Source organism: Echinops telfairi, unplaced genomic scaffold (genome assembly GCF_000313985.2).
Source record: "Echinops telfairi isolate 266 unplaced genomic scaffold, ASM31398v2 ScPeMD7_21;HRSCAF=78, whole genome shotgun sequence".
NCBI lineage: Eukaryota > Metazoa > Chordata > Mammalia > Afrosoricida > Tenrecidae > Echinops > Echinops telfairi.
The window spans coordinates 17,882,280-17,903,705 of NW_022103918.1; the positions used below are offsets into that span (position 1 = coordinate 17,882,280).

At 41.2% G+C, this 21,426-nt stretch overlaps 1 protein-coding gene and 1 non-coding gene across 20 annotated transcripts in view; both read right to left on the reverse strand.

Moving 5' to 3' along the window:
* Window positions 1-9,433, reverse strand: part of CAPRIN2 (caprin family member 2) — a 60,812-nt gene extending 51,379 nt beyond the window's left edge. For 7 of the 19 annotated variants that reach the window (XM_045288436.1, XM_045288435.1, XM_045288434.1 and 4 more), the window contains exons 1-3: window positions 8,771-8,840; window positions 8,042-8,298; window positions 5,039-5,101 (exon numbers count right to left, since the gene is read on the reverse strand). In XM_045288436.1, the coding sequence (XP_045144371.1) occupies window positions 5,039-5,101; window positions 8,042-8,298; window positions 8,771-8,774 (324 nt within the window). In that variant the 5' untranslated portion in view covers window positions 8,775-8,840. The other 12 variants (XM_045288432.1, XM_045288427.1, XM_045288430.1 and 9 more) reach the window with 5 other exon arrangements.
* An 11,601-nt stretch (window positions 9,434-21,034) lies between these two features.
* On the reverse strand, window positions 21,035-21,198 carry LOC115869118. The gene has a single exon (XR_004046004.1). It is a non-coding gene; the product is annotated as a U1 spliceosomal RNA (small nuclear RNA).
* Window positions 21,199-21,426: the final 228 nt, after the last annotated feature.

The following is a 21,426-nucleotide window of genomic DNA, read 5'->3' on the forward strand; positions in this document are numbered from 1 at the left end:
TACCCTTATACCTTTATATATTAATATATTTAAATATATACATGTCTATGTTTATATCTCTATATATAGCTTTTACCTCCTAGTTCTTTCCTCTATTTTCTTTTACTTTCCTCCTGCCCCACTATCATGTTCACCGTTCATTCGGATCTCAGCAATTCCTCTCGGCTACGTTACAATTGATCAAACATCACCCGGCACTCTGCACCCTCCTCACCGTCAATTTTAAATCCCTAGTTGTTCCCTTATACCTGAGTTTATTGGCAACCTGCTCCCTCCCCCCCAACCCCCACTATCATGACCCCAGTTCTACCTCATAAACTCTGCTAGACTGGAGTATGTATTTTGGTACAGATAAGAGCTGTAGACACAGAATCCAGGACAGATAAACCCCTCAGAAACTGTAATGGAGTAGTGATTCCATGAGGGGAAAAGAGGAAATAAGGGAGAACTGACAGCAATGATGGATGTATATCATCCAAGGGGGATGAATAACAGAAATGTGGGTGAAGGGATACAATAGTCGGTGTAAAATATAAAAAATATATACATATATATATCATTTATTAAGGGTTCACGAGGGTGGGAGGGGGAGAGAAAAAAGAGGACCTGATACCAAGGGCTCAAGTAGAAAGAAAATGTTTTAAAAATGATGGTGAAGATATGACAAAATAATAATTTATAAATTATCAAGGGTTCGTGGGGAAGGAGAGAGGGAACTCCGGGGAGGAAAAGAAAAAATAAGGAGCGAATACCAGGGGCTGAAGTAGAAAGCAAATGTTTTGAGAAGGATGAGGAAAACAAATGTACAAAAGTGCTTGACACAACGGATGTATGTGTGGATTGTGATGAGTTGCACAAGTCCCCAGTAAAATGATTTAATTAAAAAAATAATAAAATAAAAATGATGGTGGCAATATATGTGCAAGCTCACTTGATATAATTGATTTATGGATTGTTATATATGTTATAACAATTGTTAGATCTGTAAATCTAAAATGATTTAATATATAAAATAAATAAAATGCAGGATGGTGAGACTGAAGACAAAAATAAACAAATAAAAAGCATCAGTAATTAAAATAGCATTGACACAAAGTTAATACACTAGCACTATTGTGAATGAGGGGGAGTGCAGAGTGGGGACCCAGAGCCCATCTGTGGGAAATTGGATATTCCCTTGCAGAAGGGCAGCAGGGAGGAGACGATCCAGTCAGGGTGCAGTTAGCAATGATGAAACATACAATTTTCCTCTAGTTCTTTAATGCTTCCTGCCCCCAACTATCATGATCCCAATTCTACCTTACAAGTCCGGCTGGATCAGAGGATGTACACTGGTACAGATAGGAACTGGAAACACAGGGAATCCAGGACAGATGAACCCCTCAGAACCAGTGGTGAGAGTGGCAATACGGGGAGGGTGGAGGGAAGGTGAGCGAGAAAGGGGGAACAGATTACAAAGATCTACATATAACCTCCTCCCTGGGTAACAGACAGTGGAGAAGTGGGTGAAGGGCGACGTCAGATGGTATAAGATATGACAAAATAATAATTTATAAATTACCAGGGTTCATAGGAGAGAGGGGACTGGGGAGGGAGGGGAAAAAATGAGGAGCTGATACCAAGGGTTCAAGTAAAAAGCAAATGGTTTGAGAATGATGAGGGAAACAAATGTATAAAAGTGCTTGACACCATGGATGGCTTGTGATAAGAGTTGTACGAGCCCCCAATAAAAATTTTTTTTTTTAAAGAGGGACTTATGGACTAATAGACTTATAGACTTGAGTTGGACTGGGCTGGGATGTTTTCCTGATATACAGATACTTCTTGATATAAAATTCTTCTTATACCAAAAAATATATATATATATATATATACGAGCACTACAACCCTAAAAATACCAAAAATAGTCTCCACATGTGGAAACCCAGAAGCAAGAGAGTCAATACTGCAAACCAGAAGAGAACTGACAGACTACACAGCAAACGCTACTGAAAGAAATGAGTTCTCTAGAGGAGAAAGTTTCTATCGTACATAACAAGTCTGAGATTGACTTACAGGCTCAACAGTTTTTTAGACTAAAACTGACCTGTAACCTCAAAATACAGTTCCTTCTGTGTCTTAAGGCAGTCTAGCCTTAGAAAGAGAAGTTCAACTGCACTTTAAAATTATGAACTTAAAAAAAAAAAATTAGGAACTTCTGTTCATTAAAAGACATTCCAAAGAAAATAAAAAGATAAATCACACCAAACCCACTGTCACTACATCAAGTCCAAATCATAGCTGCCCTGTAAGATGGAGAACTGCCCGATGGGGATTCCAAGGTATGAACACCTGCTGGACAAGACCTCTTTAAAGTGCTGAAGACCCAGGGGGCTACTTTGAGGACTAAAGTATGCCTGACTCAAGCCATGGTATTTACTTCAATTGCCTCATATGCATGTGAAAGTTGGACACTGAATAAGGAAGACCAATGAGGAATCAATGCATTTGACTTATAATGTGGACTGCTAAAAGGGCACACCAATCTGTCTTAGAAGAAGTATAGCCAGAATGCACTTTAGAGACAAGAATAGCTAGTCTTTGTCTCACGTACTGAGAGACAGAAAATAAAAGTGAACAGTTTGTCAGAGATGTGCTAACTGTTATGAGAAAAATAATAAAGCAAAGAAAGAGACTAAAGAGTAGTTAGAGAGGTGGGAGGGTAGTTATGATCATGTAAGCCTACGGTAACTTTCAAATAAAAAGCTGAAGGGAGTATATAAATTGTTGAATGTACAACGGATGAACTGCTCTGTAAACCTTCACTTTAATTCACAATAAAAAGTTTGGGGAGGGGGAAAAAGAAAACCTGGAGGTTAGGAAGTAATCCTTTCATATAACTGAGTGAAGAGCATCTCAGGTAGTAGGAACAGCCTATGCAAAAGCCCTGGATAGAAGTATGTTATTTCAGGAATAGCTGGAATGGAGCTAGCAATGGGGAGAAGTGCAGAAAATGCAGTAAAGATGTAAAAGGAAGGAAAAGGCATATTTTGTAGGACCTCATTAGCCCCATGGTGGGTTTTAAGCAGACGAATGGCACTCTGGCTTGCATTTCAACAAGGTCACTAAGGTCACTCTGAGAATGACTGAGTAACAAGGGCTGGAAATTTAAAAACCTACAAGGAAGCATTTATAGTAGTAGTGCATATGAAAGATGATGAAGCTTGGACCAGGATGACAAAGATGGAATTTATTAGAAATAGTCAGTTTCTGAATTTCTGAAGGTAGAACTAAGCAAGCTTACTGACAGGTTGGTTACATGTGAAAGAGATTTAAAAAAAAAAAAAGAGGATGAGAAATTCTCCAACGGTTTTGACAACTCCAATCCTTACAATTGATCAGGTCAGTTACTGACATTATTATGTACCTTCAGTAGGTCCAACTCAGAACAACCTTATGTACAACACACAGAAAAGACACAGCCAAGACTGAGAAAAAAAACCAACCAGGTTGTGGGGTGGAAAAGAAATCTGGAGATATTAAAAGGGCAACAGGACACAACAATCTAGAGTTCAGAGAACTAATCACTTGATAATATAAATGTGCCAGTTGTTAGCATATCACTGGAGAAAACACAGTTCATATATTTATACATACTATAGACATGGGTAAATACTTATGATGACATAGTAAAATATTAAGATAAAATTTTTCTTTGCTAAAGCTTTGGAATATAGCATGTCCTTGACATTTCTTGGGGAGCTACCATATGATCATCACCCACCAACCCCTTCACTCAAAATAAAAACTACTAACTGAACATTCAGGGACATTTATGCAAAGATAAGGTTTATTACTATTAGAATTAATTACCTGAAAATAAACCCATGTTGGAACCCTTTGCCCAAGTTAGGTTCTCTCACCATCTAAGTGATTACATCATCTCCCTAACTCACACAATTCAAATCTATCCCTTGACAATCTTACAGCTCAGCATGTCACAAAAATTCTGGTCAGTGTAGAAGAGTCAATGTGGCAAGGCAAAGAAAAGTCCTTGAATGCCAGTATCAATGACATAAAACCAAAAACGTTAGCCATACCTTTAAGGACAAAAGTAACAAACAGTAACTCTGAAACCTGAAGAGAGAGAAAAATAAAAAACAAACAAATTTTAGACTAATTTTGTCCCTGCTTAGCCAGGAAAAGTGATCAGGTCCAAGTGGAAGATATCAATGAAGCAACCTATGCATTAATTACAAAAAACCACCTTCACCAAATTAGTTTAAGTTGTAATTGTCAAGGACAAGTTAAATATATACATACACATGTGTGTATGTGTGTGTGTGTGTATATATGTGCATTTTAATGTACTAAGTCTAATGTTCACAATAAGTTTTAAAACAAACCAAAAAAAGATCGGCTAGCTATCAGAAAAGGAGTGTTGGTGGCACAGTGGTTAAGCACTTGGCTGCTACCCAGAAGGTGAGCACTTTGAATCCACCAGAAAGAAGTTCCAAGGAAGAAAGATGTGGTAAGACTGCTTCCTCTGTAAAGTACAACCTTGGAAACTTTTCCAGGGCAGTTCTACTCTGTCCTTTAAGGTCGTTGAGTTGGAATCAACTGAACAGCACTGAGTTTTGGGTTTTTTTTATTTTATCTATCAAATGAACTCATCTCCTAGAAAAGCAACTAGAGAAAGCCATAGCAAGCTATATGTTTTAGAGCAGAAAGATGTCAGGCTTAGAATATCCCAGTGACAACTTGAAAGCTAGAGTTTTCCCTTCACTTCTTGAGTCCAACCTAGGGTAGCTTTAACTCTTCATTAAATCTTAGTGATAAACTACATTTTTACCCCTATTTAATACCTCACTTCTTACCACCCATATCATCTCTGAGTACAAGAGAAAAAAAGTCGAATCTGAGATCTATTAAGCAAAGAAGACAAAGCCAGTGGATTCACACTCTGTTTTAGCTCATCAAGTCTCTGGTCTCACCCAATCCACCTTGAATTTTATTAAGTAAACCAGAAGGGCTTAACAATTTACCATCATTCACTTACCAACTGGTCTGGATTAAGTCGCTCTCCATTTTTCAGGCGATCCTTGTAATCTTCCAATTTGAGCTACAAAAGAGAAATCAACTGTAAAAAACAAATAGTTGCTGTTGAGTAGATTCAGACTCACGGTGACCACCACGGGTGCCAGAGGATAGCAGTGCTACTTGAGTCTCCAATGGCTGATTTCTGGGGAAGCATATCACCTAACCTTTCCTCCAAAACACTGCTGGGCATACTCAAACTATCAGCCTTATGGTTAGAAACTGAGCATGCTGTTTCTATCTACTATAAACCAAACTCACTGCCACTGACTCACGGCAACCCTATAGGGCAGAGAACTGCCCCTGTGGGTTTCGAAGCAGAAAGCCTCATCTTTTTCTCTCAGAGTGGCTGGTGGTTTTGAATTGCTGACCTTATGGCTGGCAGCCCAATGCTTAACCCACCACACCACCAGGGGTCCTCTTGTATCTACTATGGTCTGATATGAATTCGGAAGTAAATGAAAACCTGATCTCGTTTCTTATGAAAGCAAAGCTCTTACTATAATCTATTACTCTGAAAGACTATTTCACTACAAGTCAACCAGTAACCAGTATATGCGTTCCATCCCATATAACACATACAATTACTAGTCTAGAATTACAAGTTAAGCAATAATTAGACTAATATATAAGGACTTAAGTTAATCCAGTGATATGCTACTAATCCCAGAGTTCAATCAGAAGTAATTTTGTTCCTCAGGGTCTCTGGCAGTGTCTGAATGCAATTTTGGTTGTCACAACTTGTGGGGGGGAAATGTAAAAGGTACTATTAGCATCTTGTGATATAGAGAGGCATGTTGACAAACATCCTACAATGCATAAGACACTGCCCTCTCCCTCAACAAGAATTGTCTGCCACCGAGTCAGCAGTCACAAGTAGACCACTACACCACTCATGCTTCCTCGGGGTTGAGAAGTCCTGTGCTAACCTCATGCTTAGCCCGTGAGCTCAGTCACCTGTTCAACTGTGTGACATTCACCCAGCAAGAACCATCCTAACAAAACTATAAAAACATAATCTTTTCCAGCACTATAGAAGCCTCATCTTGAACCTGTTTCTTGTAATAAGTGTTGTCCTTAATTTAAGGAAATACATGACAAATAAATTGCATTTTGTTGGTCCCATCCCACTAGGACCTCATGATGACATTCTAAAAGCATTTATTAGGCCCATCCTGTTTTGGCTTTATAGTTTAAAGTGCCTTCCTAGAAGTTTAGTTTGGTACTGTGAGATGTTTTTTTTTTTTAAAGTGGTACTAGAGTTAATAGTCCTGATGGCTTTAATGGACTACGAGTTGGGCTGCCAACCACAAGGCCTGCAGTTCAAAACCACTAGCCACTCCGTGGGAGAAAGATAGGGTTTTCTACTCTCGTAAAAAGTCTCCGAAACCCACTGGGCAGTCCTACTCTGTCCTACTGGGTTGCTGAGTCAGAACTGACTTGATGGCAGTGAAAGAATTAAGGTGGGGAAAAAAAAAGAATTACGGTGGAGAGTGTATGTATACATAGGAGAGGGGTTTTAAAAATTCCGATCAAAAGATAATGAAGTTTTTCCATGAACTTTTCAAAATCCCCTAATATATGTAATTCCTCCAACTGTGGAACTCATTAATGAGTCTCCATCGATAGGACCCGAGATTTGACTTAAAAAAAAAAAAGCAATGCCATCAAGTTGATTCCAACTCATAGTGATGCTATAGGACAGCATAGAACTGCCCTTTTAGGTTTCCAAGAATTTAAATCTTTACAAGAGTGCATAATCTTCTTTCTCCCTCAAAGCCGCTGGTGGGTTCAAATGGCTGACCTTATAGTTAGCAGCTCAATTCATAGCCGACTATGCCATCAGGGATCCTTGAGCTTTGACTACTTTCCTATAAACTCACTGCCGGCAAATTGATTCCAACTCATAGCCAGCAACCGTACACTGAGTTTCTGAGACTGAAAAATTTTAAGGGAGTAGATAGCCTCATCTTGCTCTTGCAGAAGGGCTAGTGGGTTTTAATCAAAGACCTTACAGTAAATAACCCAATTATCTAGCTTACAGCACCACCAGGACCAAGTGGGAACTGATGCTGATCCAAGGACACTCACCTTACCACAATCGTGATCCAGTGCACACATTCAACAGTCTAGGACTTCCAAGAAGTCACCAGTAACAAGCCCTTCTTATAGACTCAAACCCACATTACCTTCACTACTTTCTTAGCTTCAAACGAGGAAAAGAAAGAGAGCCAAGAGACCTCTTCACATTCTTCTATTAAAAGTAACTAATCTAAGGTTTAATTAGGCCTTAACCTAGAGAGAGCCAGGAGCTCTAGGTCCTATGCCACTCAACCTTATCTGTTATAATCAGAAAGAAATCATGACACAACAAAGCATTGGATGATACTATTTCGGAGAACATGACTTGGGAAATAAGGATTTGGATCCTTACATCAGCATTTACTGTTATGTTAGTCTGATAATAACCTCTGAGTCTCTTTAAGAGCAAGGCTTTCTACAATGCTTTCACCTACCAATCATAAGCAGTCGGCTAGCAATACAAAAATTGGTGCTAAGGCATTTTCTGGCTCTTCCATGATCCCAGCTCCCAATGACTGTACTGCAATGTGAACTGCTGCCGAAACCACCAGAAAAACAAGCTAAAAAATCAGGTTACTGCTCATGCATGAAAGGGAACATTAATATCACACTCGATGAATTAATCTAAACCTAAAATAGCTAGCTCTTCAATACTTCCAATAGTTGTATGCATAAAAATCCTACCATGAAGAATATTTTCATTCAGCTTTGGGGACAAACAGAAAATGCTCAATACATTTGTCTTCAGCCAGCTAAGTCCCAAGGTTAAATATTTAGGAAGAAATCCCTACAAGCCCTAATATAAAGCAAAAGAAATGCCAGCCTCTTAAGCCTTGTTTAAGGCCAAACATATACAACAAAGCTCTGGGAGAGGGAGAGTTACCTTCTTTTTCTCGATGTTTCTGATTTTGTGTTTAAGGCATATGAGTCCGTTATCAATGTAAGTTTCATAAGCCTGGGCAGGAGAGACGGCCGAGCTGAGAATAGAGTGCAGGGGACTTGGGGCCTGCTGGTTTTCCCCATGCTGACTGTGGTTCACCTGGGACTTGGCGGATTTCATATTTCCCACACTTTCCTCCTGGGAATTGCCTGAAGATGACTGGTAGCCAGAAGAGTGTTGCACCATTGAAATGGGTAAGGCTGGAAAGGGAAATGGGAGGAAAAAAAAGTTACACATAAAAGGAGTGAAAATTTAACTTCAATCCCTCCAAGTTCTTTTCCACAGAAATGGGCTCAAAATACTTTAGTGTGTATCCTGGCCACTACTTTTTTTGGGGGACCCACTACTTTTAAGGCCATTATTCCAAGCACTAGCCAAGAAGGCTAAACTTCACATAGTCAAAAATCTACACTATGGGATTGTTTCCAGGAATTCAATGTTCCTGCCAGTCAAGCAATGGTTTCTGGGCTCCTCTCCTCAAATGGGCACACTATATTCTTTCTGAGTATCTCCGCCTTCAAGTGAAGACAGCGTGGCGCACACACACGCACACATACACGGACTTTAAGACAGCTGTTTGAACCATTTTACGTTACCACGGACCCAACCTAGTTGGTGGGCTGTAAAAGAAAATCCCACACCACGCACAAAAACCTGAAATCGTTCAGTTACCCATCCATCACTCCCGTGAAGCGCCAAGCTGCGTCAACAGGAAAGCTAAGTGCCCTGTGATCTCCCAGAGGTTTTCAAGACCATTTCTTCACGACCGAACATCTCTAGTGAGGTATTTTCTCAAACTTTTGAGGAAACCCCGATCGCTCTCGGTTGTTTCGTTGACACGGGCCACAACACGCACACCTGACCGGTTTGCGGGCGCCTCCGGGCCAGCCTTGCGATGTCCCGTCAGCCGCCCCGGGCTCTGCCTCGCTCCCGTGCACGAAGCACCCCTCAACCACTCCCCTCAGGAACACCCCAAAACAAGCGCACGCAGGGTCCCCAGGGCTGGACCGCGCGAAGCCCCGCCAACTCGTGCAGGTGCAGTTCTGGAAAGCCTCTCCGCCGAGCGCGCCGGCCGCCCGCCTTCCCCGCCCCGCCTTCCCGCCCGCGAGGATACGGAGCCGCGCCTCCACGCCGCGGCGGCGGCTCTGCGCACCCGACTCGGCCCTCGCAGCCTCGCTTCACCTCCCCAGGCCGAGAGGCCGCCGCCGCCGCCGCCACCCCGGGCCGCCTTCGAAAGCTGGCGGGAGCCCGGAAAGCCGCTCGGGCCGCCCGGCGCCACGCTGCACTCACGGCTCCTCAAGCTGCCCAGACTCCTCCTCCAGCCTCCAGTCTCCTCCTTCTCCCCGCCCAGCCCTCCGCGGCAGCGCCCGCTCCGAGCGCTCCGACGGGCCCGCCCTTTCCGCCGCGCCAGGTTTATAGGCGCCCGGCCCCGCCCCTGCGCGCGCCCGCCGAGCGCCAAGCACCTCCTCCTTCCGGTGCCTCCGCCCGGGCGCCGCCGGCCTCCAGCGGGCGGGCGTGGGCTCCCGGATGAGGGCGGGTTCCCCGATTGACCGCACGGGTTGCAGGACACCCAGGTGGATCCGGGTGTACGGACTTTCGAGTCCTTGGGTTGACACGTAGCGGTCGGCCCCTCTTGCCCATCTCGCTGATTGCGTGCAGCACAATTTGCGTGACCCTGAACAGGTGATTTAAAATAAAAAAAAAAAGGCAGCGTGCGCTTTGCGGAATTGCCAAACAAACCGAACTGGGGACCCTGGCTTAACGTGGACACCCTTGCAATACAGATCTATCCTCCACACGAATGTGGGAACAGTCTCCACTCCCTCAAAGGAACAGAATACCCAAGTCAACATTTAAAACAAAAACTGGGAGTGGTTCATTCCACAAACTTCGATCACAGAATCGTGCTTACTTAGGCTGTTATTTATTGATTTTTTTAAATTAATTTATTGGCACACAAAGCAAACTGGAGGGATTGGGGAGTCTTTTGTAAAATTGCACAGAATTAATTAAGAGATCGGAATACAAGAGTTTCTTGTAGAAAATGAGTTAAAAAATAATAATAACCTTCCATCTATATGTTTTGCCCAACCTGGGTCCAGCTATTACGTCAGAGAATTGTTTTATCTTCTGACCCTGAGATGCTGATAGAAAATTATTGAGACTAGCAGAGGAGGACTAGAGCACAATCCAAAGTAATAATCAAGGAAACAATGGCTCCGTTTTCAAAATCTTGGCAAAGTCCACGTACATGCACAAATTATCTTGAATTTAACATTTCTTGTTACGGTATTTTGCCATTATCTTGTTCTTTTCGGTCTTTAGCGCAGTCATGTACCCAAATGTTGCATTTTAGTTTTGTATCTTTGAATTCCATATTTGACCTAGAGAGTCAGACAAGTACGAGATTGTTCATTTGTCTCATTACAGTCAGAAAAAGAACAGAAGCTGCTGTTGGTGAGAGGAGTAAAAATACACCTCCTCCCTTCAGACCACCAAAAATTGTAGAAAAGAAAGAAAAAAGTGAAGGACACATTTTGGGGGTTGATGGGTTGACACGAAGTTGTTTGCATTATAAGCTAATAGTGAACTTAAAATAGTAGTAAGGAGGGGAAAAAATGTTCGTTTACTGTATATTTTAGACGGAATAGTCATGAAACAATGGACTCCTAATTTTCTTGGCAAACAACATCTCTTGGGTCATACAGGTCTAGTTTCAGACCCTGAGGAGCCCTGGTGGTGAACTGGTTAAGAGCTGCACTGCTAACCGAAGTGTTGGCCATCAAACCCACCAGTTTTCCATGGGAGAAGGAGGTAGCAGTCTGCTTCCCTAAGGATCACAGTCCCGCAAACCTTTGGGAGGGAAAAGGTGTGGGGGGAGGGGGGGGCTGTTCCACTCTGTCTTTTTGAGTTGCTGTGAGTTAGATTTAGCTTGATAGCAATAGGTTTGGTTTGGTTTTATAAACCCTCGATATTTCACGAAATAGTTTCATTCTGAAGAGAGTTTTATGGCTTTGTTTCCCAACAGGGATTATGAAAGAAATCAGGAAAGAATGTGTGAAGGCAAAAAAAATAATAATAATAAAATGTCAAGCCCCATAAGGTGCAGTCTGTGTCCAAAATTGAACTCGCTGCCGTTGAGTCAATTCCAACTCCTCGCAGCCCTCTAAGAAAGAGTGGAACTGCCCCCCAAAGGTTTCCAGGACTGTGATCCTTAGGGGAGCAGACTGCTACCTTTTTCTCCCATGGAAAACTGGTGGGTTTCAAACTGCTAACCTTGTTGGTTAGCAGCCCAGTGCAAAAGCCACTATGCCACCAGGGCTTCTTTGCAGTCCGTCTAAACATGTTTTGCAGTCTGTTGACACATAGCATCACATTTTTAGGAAAATGTTATTGTTATTGTTAGGTGCCATCAATTCAGCTCCAACCCACAGTGACCATGTGCACAACTGCACAAAACACCACAGGGTCCCGCCTCACTAAATAACACTGTTGTCATGTCCCCTGATAAATGAAAAATGGGATTCAGTGAAAAGATTCCCTGCTGAAGTACTAAAAGTCAATGAAGCTGGCTTTTGAAAGCACGTGCCCCAAAACACTTTGGTCAGGTTTTTCTTATTTTGTATTGTGTGATTTTTCCCCCCTTTTGCTAAAATGTGATTATGCTGGGAGTTGAGGAAAGTGTCCTCTAAACTTAGCAAGGAAGTTTTAGATTTGAAATATAAAAAGGCATTCCTTAGCAGTGGGAGAAAAATACAGAATCTAGTCAACAAACGTTTGTGTTAGGTGGTGAAAATCATTTGCGTTGGGCTACTAGCCAAAAAAACGTGGCTATTGGAATCTGCCCAGTGGATCAGCAGAAGACAGGCATACCTATCGACTTCTGAAAGTTCATAGTTATTGAAAATCCTGAAGAGCGCAGTTCTACCCTGATGCACATAGCAGAGCCAAGAGGAAAGACCAGTTCCTGGCAAAGGACATCATGTTCGGGAAAGTGGAGGGACAGTGAAAAAGAAGAAGGCCCGGGACAAGATGGATTGACACAGTGGCTGCAACAACGGGTTCAAACATAACAATTGTAAGAGTGGTGCAGGACTGGTGGTGCGTCGTTCTGTTGCACGGGGGTTACCATGGGTCAGAGCCCACTCATTGGCACTTATCAAAAACAAGGACCGCAACATGTGAGTGATTGGGTGTTAGGGAGAAAATGGTGAATGAGACATCCCTTCAAGGAGCTGTGTAGGAATTCAGTAAAACCCTTGGGGTTTTCATGATAAAAACAACCAAGTAAATTAGATATAAAAAGAAAAATACTGAGTACTTATAATGAATGATTTAATTTCAAAAAAATGTCGCTTGAAAATATGAAGATCTTAAATGTGTATTGTCTGGCAAATGTACAGTTCCTATCAAGATGATTGTGGTGAAAAACTAAAAGCTAAAACCTAAAACCACTGCCATCCAGTCAGTTCCAATTCATAGTAACCCTATATTCCACAGCAGAACTCTTCCATAAGGTTTCCGAGACTACAAATCTTTACAGGAGCAAACCTCTCTCCTGAGGGGTGGCTGCTGGGTTTGAACCATTGATCTTGCAGTTAGCAGCCCAGTGTTTAACCCACTGCAATCCAAGCTGAGGCTCCTTGGTTTTGGTATAGTCATTTAAAATGTCATTGAAACTGAAAAGATCAACTCTCCAAAGAATATTGGAACTGATGTCCCAAGAGTAGAGACGTAAGACATTATCTCGGGGGGGGAAGAGAAAAATTATCTGGGACATTTTGCTGTGGGTGATAAAAATGTGCCTCTCTGGCTCTGCAAGTTTGTGGACCATTGCCATAAACAAAGGAGAATAGACCAAGAAAAACAATAGGAAGCTGAGAAAGACTGACTCCCACAAATAGTAGAAACAGTTAATACCATAAATTTGTTAGAGCTCTTCTATTTTGTTATATGTTCAGAGTTATAGTGTCTTTTTTCAAAACGGAGCAAAACTTACCTCAGTTAGGAAAATAAATAGGTTGCCATAACAGTCAAGTATTTTTGAGAATTTTTCTATGATTTCAAAGATGCACATTTTTCTCTTTTTTCATAAAAGTATATTTACACATTCCTAGTTTTGTACTACGTTCCTCGGATTGTGATGAACACATTAAGAATGTCTCACCATTAAGTCCTTTTGAAGTATAGTTCTTCCAGGGGAGGAACGATTAGTGTAGAGCTAATGAGTATGTGTGGTTAAATCAATATCAAGCTAATTCATAAAAATAGGATTTCTGTCCAGCTTTGAAACACCATTAAAAATTCACACACGACCAGATTTGACTCTAACTTCTGCCCCTTCCTCGCTGAATGATCTTGGGCAAATATCTAAATTCTTTGAGTTTCCGTTCCATCCTCTGTAAAATAGAGATGCTGACACTTGCTTAATAGCACTGTTAAAGGACTTCATTACATTTATGAAAAATTGTATGCTTGGAGACTGGGCTGTGAAATTTTACCCTTCCCTGAGAACTCTCCGTTGCCTCTTTATATTGTCTTATAATCCAGAAGGAACACCTGGGGCTCATTAAGAGTCAACTGGGGACCTTGTTAAAATGCAGGTTCTGATTCAGTGTATCTAGAATAGAAATGCAAAATCTCAGCGGGGGTGGGTGCAGCCAGAATGAATGGGTGGGTGAAGCCTTGACAGACACACACAAAAATTAACATGGGCAAAGATCAGCAAAGACTTGACTCCAAAAAATATCTACAAATGGCCAAGAAGTACACGGCAAGATACTGGATATCATTAGTCATCAAAGAAGTGCAAATCAAACATCATAAAAAGATAACACGTCACACCCCATGCAGAAATTGGAACTCTCACACTGTCGTGAGAGGATAAAGCGGGGCAGTCGCTGGGGGAAACAGCTTGACAATTCTTCAGAGAGTTCCACAGCATTAGCATGCATGCAGCCCTTGCACCCCTAAGTGGTGAGATCTGTGGCGCCATACACCCAAGAGAACTGCAAACATATGTTGACACAAAAAACTGCATACAGATGTCCACAGCAGCACTATTCATAGTAGGCAATAGCAGAAACAACCTTTTGTCCGTCAACTGATGAACAGACAAATAAATTGTGGTATATCCATACAATGGAATAGTATTTGCCCATCAAAAGGAATCATCCTACAACAGGAATGAGCCTTGAAAAGAGTCCTCCAGTGAAAGAAGCCAGAAACAAAGATCACATGCCATACAGTTCTATGGACATGCAATGTCCTGAATAGGCAAATCTAAAGAGACAGAAAATAGTCAGCCTAATGCTGGAGGGGGTTGAAAGACACTGAAGGGAAATTGAGTTTCTTTTGCAGGGGATGAAAATGCTCTAAAATTAATTGTGGTTATGGTTATATAACTCTGTAAATAGTATTAAAAACATTGAATTGTACACAACTTGTATGGTATGTGAATTATATCGTAAATAAAGTTTTTTTAAGGGCTCTGCATTTATTTCTGTCATAATTGAAGTGTATACCAGTATACTTTCATGGCAGGAAACATTGAAAATCTAGAGGAAAAATTGAAAACTGAAATCCTAGCTAGGTGGATTACTCCCATGAGAATGTGAAAGTATGTTCCATGCATAACTGTCCTGGCAACAGAATTCAGGGCTTCACCAAACCCCTGAAGAAGTTTTTTATTCTTTCTGGTCTATTTTGAAATACCTTTGTCTACCAGTCAACTTATTTATCAAATAATAATTCATACATTTCTCATTGAAACGCATTAAACAAAGTTTGTCAATCAAGCTTTACTGAGAAACAAACCCCCATGTGATCACATTGATGTCATGAAATTGCAACAAAGAACTTCATATTTTAATTAGATCCTATCACTATATCCTAGTAAATGTACAGAAATGCCTCTAAAGTTTTGAAATTTTTAAATAACTTTGGAAACCTTCACTGATAACTTTTTTTGCTCTGAAAAAGTCTGAGAATTCTTATGATGGGAACTGATGAATTATAGAAGACTAAAAGGTATTTTAGAGATTTATTTTTTAATTATGACATCCCATTACTTAAAAAATGACATGTGTCAAACCTAGGTATTTATATAATTGAATATATTCAATACTACAGAATGACAGCTTAAAGGGCAATCTCAATATATCAAACTATACACTTGTGCCATGGTAAAGTCACCAATACCTATTCAACAACCTCTAAGTTATATTTTGTGTTTTAAACTTTTATTTTCATGGCAAAATAATATAACCCCGATATTTTATACTCTTTAGGAAAGAAAGCTAAAATGAACAGATTTTTCTATTTTAGATCTTATACATAACAAGTAGATGATTTCTGTTTTATAGAATCATACAAAGAATTTGGGAAATTAATTGAAAGTTTATGAAAGAGACCAGTAGGGCCGAACATACAACTAAAAGTGAATGGGTTAGATTGTGATGTTCACAAAGAGTCATAGAGGCTATCCCTGTTGACAGAACTATAATAACAACATCAACCAGGATACCTAACTTCTGCTTACCTATCCTAAAAGTAAGAGTTACATGTCGATGTGGTGCGGGGGAAGAAGATTGAAATTCCCATGGACTGACAAATGGACAAACAAATCTGTCTTGGAAGAAGTACAATCAGAGTGTCCCTCCGAGGCAAAGATGGTGAGACTGTCTTACATACTTTGCACATGTTGTCAGGAGAGACCAGTCCCTGGAGGGGGACATCATGCTTGGTTGAGGGGCAGGGAAAATGAGGAAGGCCCTCAACAGGATGGGTTGAGCCAGCGGCTGCCACAGTGGGCTCAAGCGTAGGAACATTGTGAGGATGGTGCAGGCCCAGGCAGTGTGGCGTTCTGCTGTGTATAGGGTCACTCTAGGTTGGAACCGACTCCATGGCACCTCACAACTACATAGACAGACTTTAAGAAAACCTATCAGGTGGGGGGAAAGCAAAATCATAGAAGAGAACAGGCTTACTGTATGGTCCCCTTAGTCCCCTGCAAATCTGAAACTGAACCGACCCTGTATTAGAATAAGCAACCATTTATGATCAAAGATAGCATTTACCGGAAGACAAATACACAGAGTAAGGAAAGACGGGAGAAGGGAAACTGGAAACCCAGGCAGTGGGATAAGTGATGGTACACTGACAAGGGTTGCAATCGGTGAATTGAAACAAAATGTGTATAAATTTTTTAATGTAAAACTGATTATCTATTCTGTAAACCCTCACTTAATTCACAATAAAAAGTTTTTTTAAAACAAGAAAATAAATAAATACATTTTAAAAAAAGAAAAAGAAATCTGATTGTCCTAAGACTGTTTATAATGCAGGCTTTTAAATGCGTTAAAGTGCAAAATTGATCTAGTTTATGCCTCTATAGTCTATATACTTCCTTATCTATTACTCTACCTATACACAAATCTCCTTGGTCTCTTATTTAAGTCTTGAGGGTTACACCATGGTCAGCAATACTCCTGATATTATGTTACACAGAAGACTACTCCCCTAAAATGTATTATATTACCCCTATCCAGTAATAGTCAGGAGCCCTGGAGGCAGAGTGGTTATGACTTGGACTGCTAGCCATATGATCAGCAGTTCAAAACCAACAGCTACTCCATGAAGAAAGAGAAGGCTTTATACTTCCATGAAGAGTTAAACTCAAATGGGAAGTTCCAGTGGGAAGAGAATGCTTTGAAAATGATGATGGCAGCATATGTGCAAATGTGCTTGACACACTGGAGGAAGGTATGGATTGTGATAAGAGGTGTAAGAACCCCCAGTAAAAGTATTTAAGAAAAAAAAAGAGTTACAGTCTCTGAAACCCACAAGGGCAGGTTTTCCCTGCCCTATAGGGTCACAATAAGCTGTCATTGAGTGAACGGAAGTGAGTTTTGCATGAAATCCAGTAACAAATGAGACAGAGACCAAAAAGCGTTCCTAGACTTAACAATTCTGACACCAGGCAAGATTTTTGAAGGTCTACATCAACTGGGAGAGTATAGCACAATCTAAATAAACATTATATTGAACGTCTCTGTTCATGAGAACAATGTTCATGAAAAAAAATGTAGATTTTAAAAAAATTTCAGTATCTACCATTGAATTTTTTAAGGAAATTACAATATTTCCAAAAATGCAAACCATATTCAACTAAACCTATGAAGTATGGCTAAGTTTAAAACTGTACATTATTTGAAAAATAAAACAAAACACTGTACATTACTTGAAAGAAATTCCATCTGAAAGGGCACTTATAGAGGTCTAAATACATATGTAAATATATTTATATATAACAATAGGGAACTAGATCTATGTATATATATTTATTGGGCAGATGGACATTGGGTCTCTACTCAAGTACTCCTTCAATGCAAGAACACTTTGTCCTCATAACCTGGCATTCCGTGATGCTCACCTTCCCAACACAATAGTTGAAGACAAAACGGGCGCATAAGCAAATGTGGTGAAGAAAGCTGATGGTGCCCAGCTATCAAAAGGTATAGCATTTTGGGTCTTAAAGGCTTGAAGATAAGCAAATGGCCATCTACCTCAGAAGCAACAAAGCCCACATGGAAGAAGCACACCAGCCTGTGTGATCACGAGGTGTTGAAGGGATGAGGCATCAAAGAACAAAAAATCATATTTTTGTGACTGAGGGGGAGTGTGGAGTGGAGACCCAAAGTCCATCTGTAGGTAACTGGACATCCCCTGACAGAAGTGTCACAGGGAGGGGATGAGCCAGTCAGCATGCAGTGTAGCAACTATGAAACATACAACTTTCCTAGTTCTTAAATGCTTACCACACCCTCACTATCATGATCCCAATTCCACCTTACAAATCCAGCTAGACCAGAGGATGTACACTGGTACAGATAGGAACTGGAAACACAGGGAATCCAGGAAAGATGATCCCTTCAGGACCAGAGGTGAGAGCGGGGATACCAGGAGGGTGGAAGGAAGGTGGGGTAGAAAGGGGGAACTAATCACAAGGATCTACATATAACCCCGCTCCCTGGGGGACGGACAACAGAAAAGTTGGTGAAGAGAGACGTCAGACAGTACAAGACATGACAAAATAATAATAATTTATAAATTATCAAGGGTGAGGGAGAGAGGGCGGAAAAGTGAGGAGCTGATACTAAGGGCTCGAGTAGAAAGAAAACGTTTTGAAAATGATGATGGCAACAAAGGTACAAATGTGCTTGACACAATGGATGAATATATGGATTGTGATAAGAGTTGCCCAAGCCCCCAATAAAATGGATTAAAAAAAGAAGAAGAAATGCCATCTGAAATGAATGATTTTAAATTCTTCTGAATTCCAAGAAACAGCCCTGGTGGCTCAGTGAATAACCAAAAAGCTGATGGTGTGAACCCAGCAGCTGCGCAGCGGGAGCAAGATGTGGCAGTCTGCTCCTGTAGAGGAGCTACGTTGGAAACCCTCACTGTGATTCAGAACCAACTGGATGACAATGGGTAATTCCTGAGGAAATTGATCTCCCTACACCTTGGAAAATATCATGATCTTTTCTGGAATCTCACAAAGGGAAAGGTAATGGTTAACTTTGGGGCATTTTTAATACCTCACTGCAGCTGATTCTTTCAGACCAACTCTTATGATCTCTCTCATGAGATGTACAAGTATAGATGAATGCTAAGTACAAATATTTCTTAAAGGTTTAATCTAGCTTTGCTTTGATGCACTGAAATAAAAAGCGCTGTCTCTTACCCTTGTGGGATGTGAATGGTTAAGAGCTCAAATGCTAACAGAAAAGTTGGAAGTTCAAGTCCACCTAGAGGTGTCTTGAAAGACAGGACGAGCAATCTGCTTTCTAAACAGTCAGTCATTTGAAACCCTCTGTCGTTCTCCTGTGACACATCCGGGGTCCCAGGAGTCAGAATCAACTCCATGGGGACTGGTTTCTGGCTATCTTCTCCTTATCCTGCATCTTACCTTAGCTACCAAGGTAGTATTTTGAAAGGCCCTGGAAAGCCATCCCTGCTGCTCACCAATGCTCAAACGCACCTTCACCACACATCAAAATGAGGGAGAATGGTTGAACGTTGCGAAATGCCTAAGCCAGCCTGGCCAGAGGAGATACTGAAGCAGCCCTACAAGCAGCATGAAGAAAAGCCAGCAATCTCTCACATGGGAACAGAGCATGCTCCCAGACAGAGCTGGCTCACCATGAGGGAAGAAAGACCCGCCTCTCACCTGCATTTCATCTTGTCCCTAGGTCGCAACAAAGTATCTAGCAGAGATGTAGAAAGTGCCATCCGAGAGAAGGTGGTGTCGGAATTGGTGAAGGACTGGAGAATAGAGACCCGTCTGACTGTCCTTGGACTGAGGGTGAGTTTGAGTTTCCTTCCCCCTCGTGATGTCCAAAGAGGTCAGGCACCATTATTACTCTATCTATTGTAAAGTCTATATCTAATTTCATTCACTGAAGTTCTCCCAACTTACATGCGAATTTGAGTATTTGTAAATGTTAAGATTGTTTTGATAAACTTCATAATAAGTATTTTATAATAAATTATTTCCTTTAGAATAAATTATTTCCTGATTCTAGAAACAGATATTTTATATGAAAGAGTATGAGGATTTTAAGCATCTTGTTATATATTCCCTAGTTGCTCCCCAAAGGAGTTTATCACTTGAAATTTCCATTAAACATGTGAGGAAGTACTAATGTTTACACAATCTCACCAGCATTGAGTATTATCATTAGAAAATAATTTTTTTTTAAAAGAAAAGAAAAGAATAATCTGGTCTTTAAATGCTCAGCTAATTCACAATAAGAAGTATTTAAATAAGTAAAAGAATGCTTTTTTTTTAAGAAATTGATTATCTATTCTAAGCTGGAAAACATGTCCCGGGGCTCAGGGGCATAAAGATCATTAACTTTTCAGGCATCAGAACCACCTGGAAGGCTTGTTAAGACGTAAAGTGTTAGTTCCTACCTCCAAAGTGTCTGACTTAGTAGCTCTAAGTCAGCGGCTCTCCGCCTTCCTCATGCCTCCACCCTTTCATACAGCTCCTCATGCTGTGGGGACCCCCAACCATAGCATTATTTTCATGGCTACTTCATCACTGTCATTTTGCTACTGTTATGAATCAGGCGACCCCTGTGAAAGGGTGGTTCGACCCCCAAAGGGGTAGCGACTCACATGTTGAGAACTGCTGGCCTAGGGCCTAGAAGGAAAGATGCCCAGAGGGCTTCCTAAAGCGACAATCCACTGCCACTGATTCCAACGCCTGCCTAACAACCCGACAGATAGCACAGAGAACTGCTACTTCGGGGTTCTCGGACTGTGTATCTTTATCCTGGGGAATGCTTGTGGGTTTAAACCACCGATCTTGTGGTTTGCAGTCACCACCAGAACAGGTTAGCACCACCAGAACTGCTTATAGCAGTGGTTCTCAACCTTTCCAAGGCCAAGACCCTTTAAGACAGCTCCTCATGTTGCGGTGACCCCCCCCCCAACCATAAATTTATTTCCGTTGCTACTTCATCACTGTAATTTTAATACTGTTATGAATCGTGCGACCCCTGTGAAAGGATCGTTCGACCCCCAAAGGGTCATGACCCACAGGTTGAGAACCACTGGTTTAAGTGGAGCCTAGAAATATGCATTCCTAACAAGTTCCCAAATGAGGCCAAAGCTGCTGGCCCAGGGACCACACATTGTGAACCACACGGGAGACTTTTACACACAAAATCACAGGGTCCTCATGCCTGAACTAACCAAGTGGAATCTTTATAGTAAATGGGGCCTGGGAGGGTCTGTTAATTTGTTAAATTTCTTATTAGCTCTTGATGATCATTAAGTTTGGAGTTCTACTGACCCAAAGTACCCAGCAGGTAAGCATTTGGTATGTGTTTCAGAAATCAAGATGTTGTTTGTTTGGTTTTATCCCAGGGTAGAGCACGAACACAGTCCCCCACGACCACACATTATGCGGTCAGGTTTCCCACATTTGGGGAAATGGCAGGGGTCAGCGCATCCGGGGTGCAATGGGTGGGCCTCGCCCTGGGAAAACCACCTTCGTGATCATGGCATCTCCCCTGCCAGGTAAGTATAAGATGTTTAATAAAGCTTGAACTAATGGACTGATTTAGACCTGAGAGTACTTTTAACAATGAAATCCTTTTGTAAGCAAATTTTTCATTTTATTTGTGATATTTCAAAGGAGTTCTCATGATTCTAATAGACTCATAAAAATCTCTAGCAGAACCACGTAAATCACCCAAATACATCCATGGCAATGGCATGCATAATTTGTAAATGCCCAAGTGGAGCTCTCTTGA